At 52.9% G+C, this 14,775-nt stretch overlaps 1 protein-coding gene across 1 annotated transcript in view; it reads right to left on the bottom strand.

Annotated features, from left to right (window-relative positions):
• Nucleotides 1-71: 71 nt before the first annotated feature.
• The window catches only part of ascc3 (activating signal cointegrator 1 complex subunit 3), a 28,985-nt gene continuing 14,281 nt past the window's right edge, over nucleotides 72-14,775 (bottom strand). Inside the window, 28 exon segments of the mRNA XM_029838520.1 lie at nucleotides 72-408; nucleotides 2,575-2,750; nucleotides 2,842-3,048; nucleotides 3,492-3,642; nucleotides 3,736-3,887; nucleotides 3,979-4,203; nucleotides 6,102-6,236; nucleotides 6,310-6,421; nucleotides 7,568-7,693; nucleotides 8,105-8,237; nucleotides 8,317-8,437; nucleotides 8,524-8,661; nucleotides 9,167-9,309; nucleotides 9,399-9,519; nucleotides 9,600-9,745; nucleotides 9,825-9,991; nucleotides 10,073-10,158; nucleotides 10,236-10,456; nucleotides 10,840-11,008; nucleotides 11,087-11,185; nucleotides 11,437-11,591; nucleotides 11,682-11,907; nucleotides 11,999-12,175; nucleotides 12,262-12,348; nucleotides 12,433-12,597; nucleotides 12,723-12,842; nucleotides 13,066-13,290; nucleotides 13,545-13,736. Coding sequence (XP_029694380.1) covers nucleotides 282-408; nucleotides 2,575-2,750; nucleotides 2,842-3,048; nucleotides 3,492-3,642; nucleotides 3,736-3,887; nucleotides 3,979-4,203; nucleotides 6,102-6,236; nucleotides 6,310-6,421; nucleotides 7,568-7,693; nucleotides 8,105-8,237; nucleotides 8,317-8,437; nucleotides 8,524-8,661; nucleotides 9,167-9,309; nucleotides 9,399-9,519; nucleotides 9,600-9,745; nucleotides 9,825-9,991; nucleotides 10,073-10,158; nucleotides 10,236-10,456; nucleotides 10,840-11,008; nucleotides 11,087-11,185; nucleotides 11,437-11,591; nucleotides 11,682-11,907; nucleotides 11,999-12,175; nucleotides 12,262-12,348; nucleotides 12,433-12,597; nucleotides 12,723-12,842; nucleotides 13,066-13,290; nucleotides 13,545-13,736 — 4,302 coding nt within the window. The 3' untranslated portion in view covers nucleotides 72-281.

Raw genomic sequence — 14,775 nt, 5'->3', positions numbered from 1 at the left:
TAGCTGTAGCATCTCAGGGCGGCTAATCTGCTGATCAAAAAATAAAAACAAATGAGAGATGAAGAGGCCACAGGAAGAGGATGAGAGTTTTATTGGAAACATGACAGACTGACTGTTGTCATGGTGATCATCACAACAACCTGGTTACAGCTGATGTGAATCTCAACATCGCCTTGGTAACCCGTTCTGATCTCGACCTTCCCAGAAGGCCACAGTGCTGCATTTAGACTGGGGAACATGGTCACGTGACTAACGCTGGGTCACCCGACTGGTCATGTGACTCAGGCGTCAGACACCTCTGTGTTGACCTGAGCAGCGATGCTGGCAGGTGTGACGTTCAGGTGAAGGTCGTACTGCTGGTCCAGACCCAGGTAGCTGTCACTGAGCAGGTAGAGAGTGTAGATACACCTGAGGAGACAGAGCCAGCACGGGTTATACTGGGGGGGGTGGTTATACTGGGGGGGGAGGAGAGGACTGGTTATACTGGGGGGACTGGTTATACCGGGGGGGGGGGGTTATACTGGGGGGGGTGGTTATACTGGGGGGGGACTGGTTATACTGGGGGGGGGTGGTTATACTGGGGGGGAGTGGTTATACTGGGGGGGGGGGTGGTTATACTGGGGGGGGACTGGTTATACTGGGGGGAGGGAGAGGACTGGTTATACTGGGGGAGAGGACTGGTTATACAGGGAGAGAGGGAGAGGACTGGTTATACTGGGGGAGAGGACTGGTTATACTGGGGGAGAGGACTGGTTATACTGGGGGGGAGGGAGAGGTCTGGTTATACTGGGAGAGAGGGAGAGGACTGGTTATACTGGGGGGACTGGTTATGCTGGGAGGGGACTGGTTATACTGGGGGGGAGGGAGAGGACTGGTTATACTGGGAGAGGACTGGTTATACTGGGAGAGAGGGAGAGGACTGGTTATACTGGGGACGGGGGGGACTGGTTATACTGGGAGAGGACTGGTTATACTGGGAGAGGACTGGTTATACTGGGGACGGGGGGGGGACTGGTTATACTGGGAGAGGACTGGTTATACTGGGGACGGGGGGGACTGGTTATACTGGGAGAGGACTGGTTATACTGGGAGAGGACTGGTTATACTGGGGGGAAGGAGAGGACTGGTTATACTGGGAGAGAGGGAGAGGACTGGTTATACTGGGGGAGAGGACTGGTTATACAGGGAGAGAGGGAGAGGACTGGTTATACTGGGGGAGAGGACTGGTTATACTGGGGGAGAGGACTGGTTATACTGGGGGGGAGGGAGAGGTCTGGTTATACTGGGAGAGAGGGAGAGGACTGGTTATACTGGGGGGAGGGAGAGGACTGGTTATACTGGGAGAGAGGGAGAGGACTGGTTATACTGGGGGAAAGGGAGAGGACTGGTTATACTGGGGGGGGGAGGACTGGTTATACTGGGGGAGAGGGAGAGGACTGGTTATACTGGGGGAAAGGGAGAGGACTGGTTATACTGGGGGGGACTGGTTATACTGGGAGAGGACTGGGTCTACTGGGGGGGAGGGAGAGGACTGGTTATACTGGGGGGGGGACTGGTTATACTGGGAGAGGACTGGGTCTACTGGGGGGGAGGGAGAGGACTGGTTATACTGGGAGAGGACTGGTTATACTGGGAGAGAGGGAGAAGACTGGTTATACTGGGAGAGGACTGGTTATACTGGGAGAGAGGGAGAGGACTGGTTATACTGGGGGGGAGGGAGAGGACTGGTTATACTGGGAGAGGACTGGTTATACTGGGAGAGAGGGAGAGGACTGGTTATACTGGGGGGGAGGGAGAGGACTGGTTATACTGGGGGGGAGGGAGAGGACTGGTTATACTGGGAGAGGACTGGTTATACTGGGAGAGAGGGAGAGGACTGGTTATACTGGGGGGACTGGTTATGCTGGGAGGGGACTGGTTATACTGGGGGGGAGGGAGAGGACTGGTTATACTGGGAGAGGACTGGTTATACTGGGAGAGAGGGAGAGGACTGGTTATACTGGGGACGGGGGGGACTGGTTATACTGGGAGAGGACTGGTTATACTGGGAGAGGACTGGTTATACTGGGGACGGGGGGGGACTGGTTATACTGGGAGAGGACTGGTTATACTGGGGACGGGGGGGACTGGTTATACTGGGAGAGGACTGGTTATACTGGGAGAGGACTGGTTATACTGGGGGGAAGGAGAGGACTGGTTATACTGGGAGAGGACTGGTTATACTGGGAGAGAGGGAGAGGACTGGTTATACTGGGAGAGAGGGAGAGGACTGGTTATACTGGGGGGGAGGGAGAGGACTGGTTATACTGGGAGAGAGGGAGAGGACTGGGTCTACTGGGGGGGAGGGAGAGGACTGGTTATACTGGGAGAGGACTGGTTATACTGGGAGAGAGGGAGAGGACTGGTTATACTGGGAGAGAGGGAGAGGACTGGGTCTACTGGGGGGGAGGGAGAGGACTGGTTATACTGGGAGAGGACTGGTTATACTGGGAGAGAGGGAGAGGACTGGTTATACTGGGAGAGAGGGAGAGGACTGGTTCTACTCCCAGCACTCCCAGTCTGACTGGCACTTACTTGCCGGTCCTCTCTGGAGTGTAGAAGGCCACAGACGCGACGGTGCTGTGCCGGACGTATCCGAGCCTCTTGACGGCCAGCAGCTCCCTGCGGTCCACCTCTCCAACCACCAGGAACCAGCCTTCATCCTTGGCCTTGGGGAACCTGGGAGCCTGAGCTTTACTGTCCTGCTTCCTCTGGAGCATCACACATGTGCGGGTTAGCTGGGTGAATCTGGAGATGAACCACGGTACTCAGAGGAGAAGCCTCCGAGCTGTCGGTACTGACCCGCTGCTGGCCCAGGTTGATGCGTCGCAGCGACACCTGCAGGACGTACTCCTGGTCAGCATGGACGTCCAGCCAGCAGCTCCCGTCCCTGGGGTTGGCTCCTGCTGCAGGGAGGCGCTGCTCCAGCTGTTCCTGGCTCTCCTCCCACCAGCCCTTCACGCTCAGCTTCACTTCCACCACTGGCAGGTGACTCAGGTAGGACCACGCCTGAGGTGAGCAGAACCGGCAGAGACGAGACAGCGTCAGGTGTGCAGGTGCACAGCACCGTGGAGGTCCTCAAAAACCCAACCCTGGACCAACTGGAAGGGACCAGCTAAAGGCAGCAGATCCAGCTTAAACAAGAGAGGCCCCAGAACCTTCCAGCTCTGCTGAACGCAGGTCGGATACATTATATGGTTCCTCTGGTCCGTTCAGCTGGAGCAGGACAACAGCCAGAGTGTGTGTGTGTGTGTGTGTGTGTGTGTATCAAGCGCTGTCTGAGAGGATCCTCTCCTGAACAAGTGGGGCAGGAACGCTGCTGCACATCTCATTATTCCATTGGAGAGGCGTCCACACTGTTCTGGGGGATGGAGGTGTGTGTGTGTGTGTGTGTGTGTTGGGGGGGGGTTAAAGTGGATCTGTGGAACCTTAACAGGAAGCTTCAAACCCACCTGAGTGATCTGACTTGAGTGAAGCTCCTGACCAACAATGGTGGAGAAAACAGCTTCTTGTCCATTACAGGCGTCAATGAGCTCCGGGAGTCCTTGGATTGGTCCACATTGGCCCCCCTCGCGGCTCCGCCCCCTCAAATGTGTCCATTTCCTGTGTCAGGATGACCAGGAAGGAAAGCACGCATTAATGGTTTTCAGACAGCACCACACCAACTCTCCCACCCAGTGATGAGGTGGTGCTCACCTGAAGAGGTGGAGGTGGTGCTCCTCTACATGGGGGAGCGTCTGTAGGGAGGAGTGGTGCAGCCAGCGGCCCTGAACCACCATCTGCACCAGGTTACAGATGCTGATGGCTGTGACCAGCCAACCTTCATTAGCAGCCACGTCCAGCATCGCCTTAGCAACAAGAACAGAGTGTGATCGGTGTGTCCACCATCCTACAGCTGACATAGGAACCCTCCAGGGGAGGAGCAGCTGCGGCCGGTACCTGACAGATGCGGATGGCGTTGTCCAGCACGGTTTTGGTGTCGGTGGTGTAGTCGCTGCAGGGCAGCTGGGCGTGGCTAAAGTGCGCCTGCAGCAGCAGGTGGGTCTTTGTGTGGGCGCTGTCGTAGGAGTGAGGGTTGACCTGCAGGGGGAGCTGCTGAGCCAGCTGGCTGTTCAGCTGGTCCTCGTTGTGTCGGACTGGCAGCTCTGCGTACTCCTCCGCGTCCTGAAGGACAAAGGTTCAGCCATGAGCAGCGCGTGAGACAGTCCAACAAATCAGAAGAGACAACTGCAGAGTCATCAGGCTCCTTCAGGTTGGATTCCAGAGGGCTGAAGGTGAAGGTCTGCTTCAATGTTTTAAAACAACATGTTTTGGTTCTTCCTCTTTTCTTTTGGAAACACTGCTGTAAAATCCTCTTTTTCGCTCCTCACACACACAGAAATGCAGCTGTGACAAATGAGAACCTGCAAACCTGCTCATAAAACACATTAATGCTGATCATATAGGACTGGGGTGATCCATCAGAGCCAGGAGGTGGCTTCAGACCGAGACATGCGTGGACACGTGTGGCTCCGCTTCTCCCAACTTTGGCTAATGTAGTCCCATCAGCAGTGTCATTTGTCTCACACACACACACATACACACACACACCAGACTGTTAATGGTCCATTCATCACATACTGGAGCAGAAGCTTCCAAACTCTGGGACCCGGCTGAGTGGGGGCAGGGAATGAGGGATCACAAGAGCAGCCATATCTGGACAATCTATTTGGCACTGCTGCCGTGCGCACGTGGATCATATCGGTTCACAGTCTGATAGCGTTGTCTTCTCTTGTCCTCACACATCTGTGTTTTTGGGTCCCTTCCATCCCAGATATGTTCAAATGTCCCAGAAGCACTGCTGTTGTCACCTGACCAGCCAATGTGCAGCTCCAGGTGCTCCAGAAAAACCAGGAGGCCAGATGTTCCACCTGTATCTGTCAGCCTCGTCACTGTCTCTGATGAGGTCGGTGACGGAGGTGCCTTCAACAAGCTTCTGCACTTGGGCTGAAGGGTCACCTGCAGGGGTTGGTTTAGAGAGGACAAGAGCGGGGGGGAGAGGACACAACCCTGGGGTGCACCCATGCTGAGTGTGGTGCTCCACAGCCTCACCTGCTGCCTCTGGTCACTAAGGAAGTCTGTAATCTGCTGGTGGAGGTGGGCACAGTGAGCTGGGTCAGCTTCTGATGGAGGATGTCTGGAGCAATGGTTCCAGGATCCAGGTGTATGGCCCGACAAAGTGGAGTTGCTGGAGCTGCAGCCCCATGTGGTGGAGGAGCAGGATGATGGCTCTACTATGCTGTAAAGATCTTGTTAGCCACGGTGTGAGCATTAGCATTAGCTGGAAGCATGTTAGCCTCATGGTTGGGTAAAGGAAGTAGAATAAAAGGGATAAAAATACAGCGGAAAGATCAGATTAGTCTTTGTACATGAAGTTAAATCTCCACAGAGCTCCGATCCAAGATGTGTGTGGGGGGTGTTGCTCATTAGAGGCCTGCTGTAGCAATCATGGAGGGGGGGGGGGCACAGCCAGGCGCATCCTGCTGTATCGTAACTGCTGAGCATGGCTGCAGCTCCAGATGGTAGCATCATTACCAAAGTCAGATGCAAGTAGCTGGTGTAGCCACATGGTGAAAACATAAGGCCAGAACAAAGGCTATGTTGTAGATGTGGGCAGAACATCCCCTGGAACATTAACTGGGTGATTATCCAACTTAGAACCAAGAGAGTCCAGGCTGCATATGTCAGTGGGACGTGTGTGGCTTATGTCAGGTACAGGAAACCATTATCCTACTAATCCTGAGAGGAGACTCTGGATGGAACACATGTTCCAGAACTCACTGTAGCACCAAACCTGGTCTCTTTGATCCACCTGCTTTTATAATGTCATGGAATTTAAATGAGGACATCAGAAAGCATTAAAACATGAATATTAGCCTGTTAGCAATCTGGCTATAAGGGAGCAGTTAGTTAATGTGACGTTTCCACATCTGCTGCTAAAACCCTTAAACAGACACAGATGAAAGAAGGCAACCATCACTGATACATGCTCACGCTAACACCAGAGCTAAAGGGAGCCTCACCGCCAGGATGGAGAGCAAGTCCTGGATGCTCAGCTCGGGCCTCAGCCGTTCCTTAAACATGCGGATGGTTTGATGCTTCAGGTAGTAATAGGAGGAGATGCGGCCGTACGTGAGAGGCTGGATGGTGCGGTCGTCCTGGAAGGGCAGCAGAAACCCACCTCTGTCAAACCTCAGACACCGGCAGGAGAAATGCTGCACAGCAACACACCTCTTTAATCTCTATGCAGTAGGAGCACTCCAGGTCACGCAGACTTCTCTCCACAAGGGTGGACAGATATTTGTTCATGGACTCGTGGCTGATGTCCTCCAGGCTGTAGTAACTACACAACAGTCACACAGAAATGTCAGCGACATCAGCAGAGCGACATCGTTTGCAACATGAGTGGATGGACTTGACACAACGTGCAGAAGAGGAGAAACATCCATGAGGAGCTATCCCCAGGCCAGGAACCCTGGAGTTACAGGAGCACCTCAGTAAAGGACACCCTGACAAGGTGTAGAAGGAAGCTGCAGACTCTTGCTGTGCTTTAATATCTGGCTTATTGTAATAAATTAACATCTACTAACTGTCAGCATAGGGCTAAGGTCCTGATGAGGTCAGAGGGCATCTGAACCAGCAGTTTAACACTTCCCATTCTAAACCAGAATTTGAGCAAAGCTAATTAGCGCTACACTGCCTTAGCACGTCTTGGGAGGGAAACAGAAGAAGAAGAAGAACCAAAGTCAGGGTGGCATCAGCAGGGGCCGTCTGTAGGTCACATGACCTGAGAACAGGTCCTCCATGGCAACAGTTAACCTCCCACAGGTCAAACTCAGGTAGCCGACGTTGTATCGACATCCGGGAAGGCTCAGAGGGGCCCTGACACTCAGAGGTCAGGACCACCAGGATCTGTGGTGCTGGGTAACAGCTGCCACCTGAGCCGCAGCAGAACACAATCAAAGACAACCTTCATGACTCGGCGCCGGCGTCTGAGCTCGAAGGAAAGCAGAAGTTCCATGAAAGCCTGTAGAAACAGACGTCACAAAGCCTCTAGCTCCCACTGAGGCGGGAAACAACCGCACAACTGCACACGCTGGTGGAGGGGACAGAAACTAGGACCTTTCTCTGAGAGGGCGTTGGCATGTAAATGAAGGGATGAACGAACGAACGAACGAATGAATGGCTCCGTCTGTGATGAATATCACATGTGTGTCAAGAGTCCTGTTCCTCGGCAGCAGGCTGCATAATTCACACAAACGAGGGCCACAAATCACCCACTTCTCATAACGGGTCAGAACTGATGAGGCCTTCAGCACCAAGCAGGAAATCATTCAGGAGCTGCTGGAGAACAACGACGGCAAGGTGGAGACGTTCATAGTTCATGTCTACCATTGCTGTCATGGCTGGACATGCTAACGGTGGGTTTATCTCACCCTGGGGAGTTGGAGTTAGGGGGGAGTGTTTGTCTGTGTGTGTGTTTTCTAACCTGGGGTTCATCACCAGTCTCCTGAAGAAGTAGGTCCAGGTGATGTAGTCCATTGCATCCTGTTTGGATGTGATGGTTCCTGATGAGATCTCTGCGTTCAGATGGTCTGACAGAACACTGAGGAGGCTGAGGACACACAGGAAGCTCCATCCTTTACTTCCTCTTTTCTAGCACCACATAAAACCTCTCTGTCCTTCATGAGCTGTGTTTGCTGATAGTAAGTTGATATCTCCCCTCCTCTCTCCCACCTCCCCTCCCCTCCCCTCTCCCACCTCCCCTCCCCTCCTCCCCTCCCTCCTCTCCCCTCCTCTCCTCTCCCCTCCTCTCCCCTCCCCTCCTCTCCCCTCCCCTCCCCTCCTCTCCTCTCCCCTCCCCTCCCCTCCTCTCCCCTCCCCTCCCCCCTCCCCTCCTCTCCCCTCCCCTCCCCTCCCCTCCCCTCCCCTCCTCTCCTCTCCTCTCCCATCATCATGTTATTGGGTTCTAATCCTAGGTGTCTTCACAGGTCCCTCAACATCCCCCCAGTGCAGGGACTCCTACCTGGACTCAACAGGGAATGGTTCATACAGGAACTTCTTATAGAAGTCCTTCTTGATGTCCTGGACAAGGATGACCGCTTTGCCCTGGTCATCAAACTGAGGTCGACCCGCTCGACCCATCATCTGCAGAACATCTATGTGGGCAGAGCAGACCATCATAGTCAGTCACCACAGTACAGTCCGAACATGGAGACTGAACTAGACTCTGGGCACCTGTGATGGGGTAGTCCACGTAGCGCCTGGATTTACCATCATAGTATTCTGTCCCTTTGACCACCACCAAGTGAGCTGGGAAGTTCACTCCCCAGGCCAGAGTGCTGGTAGCGATCAGAACCTGTGAAAGACCAGTCCCATAGTGCTTTCTGACAGATCCCAGATCTTTACATGCTCTACAGCCATACGACCTCTACATTCAGGTACCTGGATCTTACAGTTGATGAACAGCTCCTCCACCGTCTTCCTGTCCCGCTCATGCAGGCCAGCGTGGTGCATTCCGATCCCGAAGGCCAGCGTCAGCTTCAGGTTGGAATCTCTCACAGTGGAGATGACATCCTCGATCTAGAGACCCACCAAAACACACAGAGGCCTTTGTTTTGACACTCTGTGGCATGAAAAAACTCATCAACACTCAGTTTGGTCGTGCCACATTTGGATCAGTTCCTTCATATCAGAGGCAGAAAAACCTCAGGGAGAACCTGGTTGTGTGCGGGTGGATTCCTGTAGGTCATGCTCATGACTCTCAGAGAAGGCTCAGGCTTTCTTCTTCATTTTAGATCTTTCAAACTGTGCTCGTCTCTAACAAAGAGTAATCCACAACATAACACAGGACAACAGCGCCCTCTACTGGAGACAAATGAAGATGGCAGGTGGTTTCTGTGGGGCCTGGAATGTTTGTGCTTTAGTCTTTTCATCACATCATCAGGAGCTGTGTGTGTTCACACCTCATTAAGAAACTCTTGATAACAGAGCAGCAATATTCAAAGGTGAGTCCTCAGGAGGAGGCGGAGCCACAAACTCAATCATCTGAGCATCAACACCTGAGGAAGACAGGTGGTCCTCATACCTGTCTCTCATCATGATGCAGCCACTGCTTTGGGTTGTCCTCTGTGGCCAAATAAGCAATCAGGTCTAAGGCTGTCAGCCGAGTCTGTCGTCGTGACGACACAAAGATCAGCACGGGCTTGGCCGGTGAATGGCTGCGGATCGCTGCAGGTCAATCCACAGAAGGTTTACAAGCCACAGTTTCCAGAAAACAGAGTTGCGTGATCGATTCAGTTCTGACAGTGTCCACCCACCCTGAAAGGTTGGCTTGTTCATGCTGGCCATGCGGGGGCAGTAGTGTTGGCCGGGGAAACCATGGATATGGACCTCCAGCGGAACGGGACGAACAGAAGGGCGGAAATTAAACAGCCCCACCTGTTGCACAGAGAGAATCCTCAAGGTGAGCAGCTGAGACCAGGAAGACCACCAGGCCCTAAGCACAAAGGACGTGTCACCTGTTTGATTCCCAACCAGTCGGCAAGGTCTCGAGCGTTGGCCAGCGCCGTGGACAGCCCCACCACTCTGACGGCCTTGGAGGTGTGGGAGGAGATAAAGTTGGTCCTGGACACAATCACCTCCAGCACTGGACCTCTGTCCTCACCTGGAGACACCAGGAGCGTCCAAAGTTAGGCTTTGCTTCTTTCACCAGACGGCCAAAGCCCCGCCTCCAGCTGTCCTACCGAGGAGGTGGATTTCATCGATGATGAGGATGGACACCTTCTGGACGTAACTGCGGTTCTGCCAGCTCCTGCTCACTCCATCCCACTTCTCCGGAGTGGTGACGATGAGGTCCGCCTGTGCTATGGCTCTCATGTCTGGAGTCACGTCACCAGTCAGCTCCACCACCCTGCAGACAGACACACGGACAGACGAGGTGGAGACGCCGCTTCACCTGTTTTTTTGCTCCTACCGCCTGCTGCTCTCTTACTTTTTTCCTAGTTTCTCCTCCATTCGGATCTTCCAGTCCTCTATCCTCTCTCTGACCAGTGCCTTCAGGGGGGCGATATAAACCACCTGGACACACAGATAAACGTTCTCACCTGCTCTGCTTCCCGTGTACTACCAGTTTGCTCTAGTTGTCAGTGACAAACCTTGGAGGTGGGATATATGTTGAACACCCGGAACATAGCTATCTCAGCTGCAATGGTTTTACCGGAGCCAGTGGGGGCCCCCAGAAGGACGTTTGTGTCAGTGTGGTAGAGCGTATGGAAGATCTGGGTCTGGATGGGATTAAAGTGAGTGAACTTGTACAGGCTCTCAAACTCATGGTTGCCCAGGGCAGTCACCGGCAACGGCTGCAGGTCCAGCAGCTCTGACAGGAGAAGAGGAACAGAAGATGAAGTGAGTTGTTGCCCCCCCCAAGGCTTCAGAGCAGCAAGATGGAAACCAGAAAAAGTTTATTCAAAAGTCAATGGCTTGAACTGTTTTTCTCCGGGTGAGGATGAGTCCAGGTCATCAGTCCATCAGAGGACTGACTGAATCCCTCTGAGGGACACTGTCTGAACAATCGGATATTTACATGTATGAACTGAGGAACCTTGAGAACCCCCACACACAGACAGCAGAACAGCACGGAGACCCTACACAAAGACCCTGAAGAAGGAAATTGTATCTAAAAAGGTGTAGGTTGTGAGGGCGGAGCTGAAACCATGACAGCAGAGTGATGGATGCGGCCTCTGTGGTGCCTGTCTTCACCTGTGTGTGGTGGGTGTCTCTCAGGCAGGATCAGGTTCTGGAAGTTAATGATGCAGACGGCCTCAGCTCCGAGCCAGCGGTCCGACACCACCTTGATGTAGTACTGTGAAGGCAGCGGCTCAAAGATGGGGATGGTGAAGACGACGTTCTGAGGTTCTCCTGTCACCACCTGGTGGGGGAACAAACATCAATCATCATGTCTTCTCTGGAGAGCATCGCTCTGACCGAGGAGTCCTAAAAGTGACACCTGTTTCTTCTGCAGCAGGAAGTACTCTGAGTGATAGATGTGGTCATTGAGCGGATCCTCCACCCACAGCCACCAGGGCTCACCCACAGACCCGTGGACCTGGACAAGCAGGAAACAGAGTTCTCAAATGTGATCAGCAACACTTAAAAATGCCTGAAGTGGTGGAGGTGGTTTCAGCAGGTTGATCATCTTGAAATGTGTTAAATCAACTAAGAGCGAGCTCAAACATCAGCCGGTCTGACCAGGTTCTCTGGTTCTAACAGCCCTGTCTCTGTTACTATTGCAGGCAGGAGCAGAACTCTCCAGATGTTGGACCAGTGAGCAGTACTGGAGCGGACAGTGACCTTTACCTGGTCATTCCAGCGGAAGTCTGGGGTGATGACCAGGCGGACGCGGAGGACGGTGCGTGTGATGGGCTGGATGCTGGCCTCCATGGTGATGGCAGGAATCTGGTGGACGCACTGTTTGACTGTCAAGCCCACACTCACGTGGTGCAGCATGTGTCCTGGAGACGAGATGGAGGATTTTAGCTAACCTCAGTTACAAGTCTGTCTCACGGTCTCTTCAACTTTAATCGCCCCAATATTCATTTTACCAATCTCATCCTTCTTCATCTCCTTCAGTTTGTCCACGCTGAGCTTCCTCTCCTCCAGGCGGTTCAGAATCACATGACTCAGGCTGGAGAACTGACGAAGAGGGTGGGCAAAGGCCCACAGCCGCTTATCGATGACCTTACAGAGCGTGAGCAGCCTGTAGGTCATGGTCGGCCACCGTTTCCTCAGAGCGATCTCGAACAGAGCCCTGACGATCCGAGCAGCGTTCTGTGGAGGGGAAGAGAGCTTCCTAAACCATGTTCAGACCAAGGGAAAACAACCTTCCAGGCTACGCTGGACACATTATATTCAACCACACCTGTGCCACATAAGACAGGTCTGAGATCAGTGAGAAGCTGTCCACCTCCCCCCGGCTGATGTAGGTCTGCAGCAGGATGTTGATCTTCCCGTAACTGTTCTCCACGCCGCCGGCCGCAGGCAATTTACAGTGGCAGCACAGCAGCTGGTCCAGCTCATCCAGCTCTTCATCTCGAACCTGTGTGGAGGCACAAAGATGCAGCAAACACACACAGCAACATTTCATCATTTCCCCTACATCCTGCTGCGTGTGTTTGTGGATACCTTCAGCTGCTCAAACTCTTCTGCTTTGGACACGGTGCTGAGGATGTCGGCCTCTGTTTGCTGAGAGTTGAGGTTCTCGTTGAACGTCTTCACACCATGAGGATAAAAGAGGGACAATGTGATGAAAAAGCAGAGGATCAGTGGTAGAACTTGGCTTGGTTGGACTTCTACCTCGATGGTGTTGTATCTTATGTAGAAGTGGCTGGCGGTCCTGCCCAGGTCAGTGGAAGCAAAGTACCCTGTACGCTCCTCGAACCGAATCATCCGGGCCTTGTCCAGCTTCCTGCCTGACTCCACCGCCAACTCTTTCCTGTAAAGCTCCAGTGTGGGATCCATCTACAAAAACACAGGCTCATTTTTCAACAGCACGGTTGAATCTCGCTAACCTCAGAGAAAAATGGTAAGAAACGGTAGGTCGTGTTAGGTAGGCATATAAGGTATCTAAAACCTGTATCACTAACCTGATAAACCTTGTGGTTGATACCGTAGGCCAGAGGATTGGCTCTCATGCGGACATACAGGTAGGTGTAACTGAGCCACTTCACCGCTTCCTCCACATTGGTGACGGAGCCCAAAGCCACCTGGACCCAGAAGAGAGACGTCAATGTTTGGGCTGTGTCGCCGTCTAGTGGAGACCTCTGCTAACTGCAGGTACGACGTTCTTAACTCCTCGATCTTGTGAATGCAACATCCCTCTAAATAAACACTGATTAAACAATTAAGATCCTGACACAGTCCATGTTTCTATTTTCCACCGGACTCCAACACCAAAAGCAACGCAGTCCACATCGGCTGGATACGGACCTCAGCATTGAGGTTGTCAGGCAGGCTGCCCAGGAACTGGCTCTCAATAGGGTTCTGCTGGGTGAGCAGGGTCAGGTAGTGGCTCAGTTTGTCATGGGTGGTGATGATGGTCCCCTCGCCACACTTGTCAAACTGAGGACGTCCCGCACGTCCAAAAATCTGCATGACATCCAGGATGCCCAAATCCACCAGGGTGCCGCGCTTGGCATCGTAGATCTCAGTGCCCTGTGGCGACAACGAGGAACGTGTTATCAAACGTTCCCCACAGGGAACACTTTCAACTTGCAGACATGACAGAGCTTCTGCACAGGTCAGAGTGGACGATGAACCAACAACAACCCAGGAAAGGTTAAAGGTCACCAAAAACGCAGGAGGTTTGATGATCACCAACAGATTATACAGCAGTCCAGCCTGTACTGGGAAGATCTACTCTAATATATTGTTAGAATCAGGTGGGGGTGCAGCAGATCACTCAGCACCTTGATGATGACGGCGTGGGCCGGCAGGTTGACTCCCCAGGCCAGGGTCGCAGTGCAGATCAGCACCTTGATGTGACCTCTGGAGAACATGCTCTCCGTGAGGTTACGGTCAGAGCGCAGCATGCCAGCGTGATGGATACCAAAACCTTCTGGGAAGATCTCCTTCATCTGTTTGTTCCTGGAGCGCTGGAGCTGAGAGAAGAAAGACACGTCACCATTGGACAGAATTACGGCATCGGGACGCTTCTGAAAAAAGAAGCTGCAAGAGACAAAATTCAACTCAACGTCACGATGCAAATCAATGAGAAATCAGTGAAATCAGACCAACTATGAGATTTGGGAAACATTTGAGAGAATAAAGTAGTAAAACTCTCTGTGGAGCAGAGCTAAAGGAGGGTTGAGCAGAGAAAGATGAATGAAGGGAGCCTTCATCCAGGCAAACTGAGGGATGAGAAGGTTCCCATCGAGTAATCCATTGACCGTTACCCTTCCCCCTCATCTATTGAAGGCCTTGTGCTGCTGCCACGCCGGCACAGTTCCATCCTGCCGTGATCATAAAAATGATGTATAAAGAGCAGCCCTCAGTCAGACACGTGAGCAAACTGGAGCTGCTGGAGTCCTCGGGCCTGGTAATTGAAATGCTACTCTGAAGCTTTGCTTTGAGGTGTCCCAGTGTGTTACGACCTCGCTGCTAGCATCTAATTTAAGGTGAGTTAGTGGCGGTGCTGCTGAGCCCCAGCTGGATCTGACGTGGCACTGACCTGAGCTCCTGATCAGGTCCCATTAGGACCAGCTGCTGGTGCTTTAAAGCTCATCCCAGTCAGACACCCGCTGCCACCTTCACTTACTCTGTGTGCTTGTTGTGAGGATGGATGGACGGATGGAGCAGCAGCAACACAGGAGCCCACACGGTCCAGTCAAAATGGGGCCAACATGGCTTAAATATGGAGGGATGACTGGGGAGAAAACAGCCTGCCAGAACTATAAAGTCTCAGCATCAAAGTGAGCTGGGAGTCACATCTGTCATCCAGCAGGCCTGGACAGGCTGTTTCAGCTAGGGGGGCAAACATCTACCGTTCTCCTCTTTATCTCTCAATTCTGATTAAGCTCCACCTAAAATTAGATCCAATAAACAAGAGCACCTTTTCCTCCGTCAGCTAAAAGTCTGAAAAATACCCTAAAGAGCTGGTTGAAACTTAGAGGACATGACTTCATGTCAGGCAGCCATGTT

Source organism: Takifugu rubripes, chromosome 7 (genome assembly GCF_901000725.2).
Source record: "Takifugu rubripes chromosome 7, fTakRub1.2, whole genome shotgun sequence".
NCBI classification, from domain to species: Eukaryota; Metazoa; Chordata; class Actinopteri; order Tetraodontiformes; family Tetraodontidae; genus Takifugu; species Takifugu rubripes.
The sequence above is the reverse complement of the archived record's forward strand: the minus strand, read 5'-3'. Positions and strand labels throughout refer to the sequence as shown.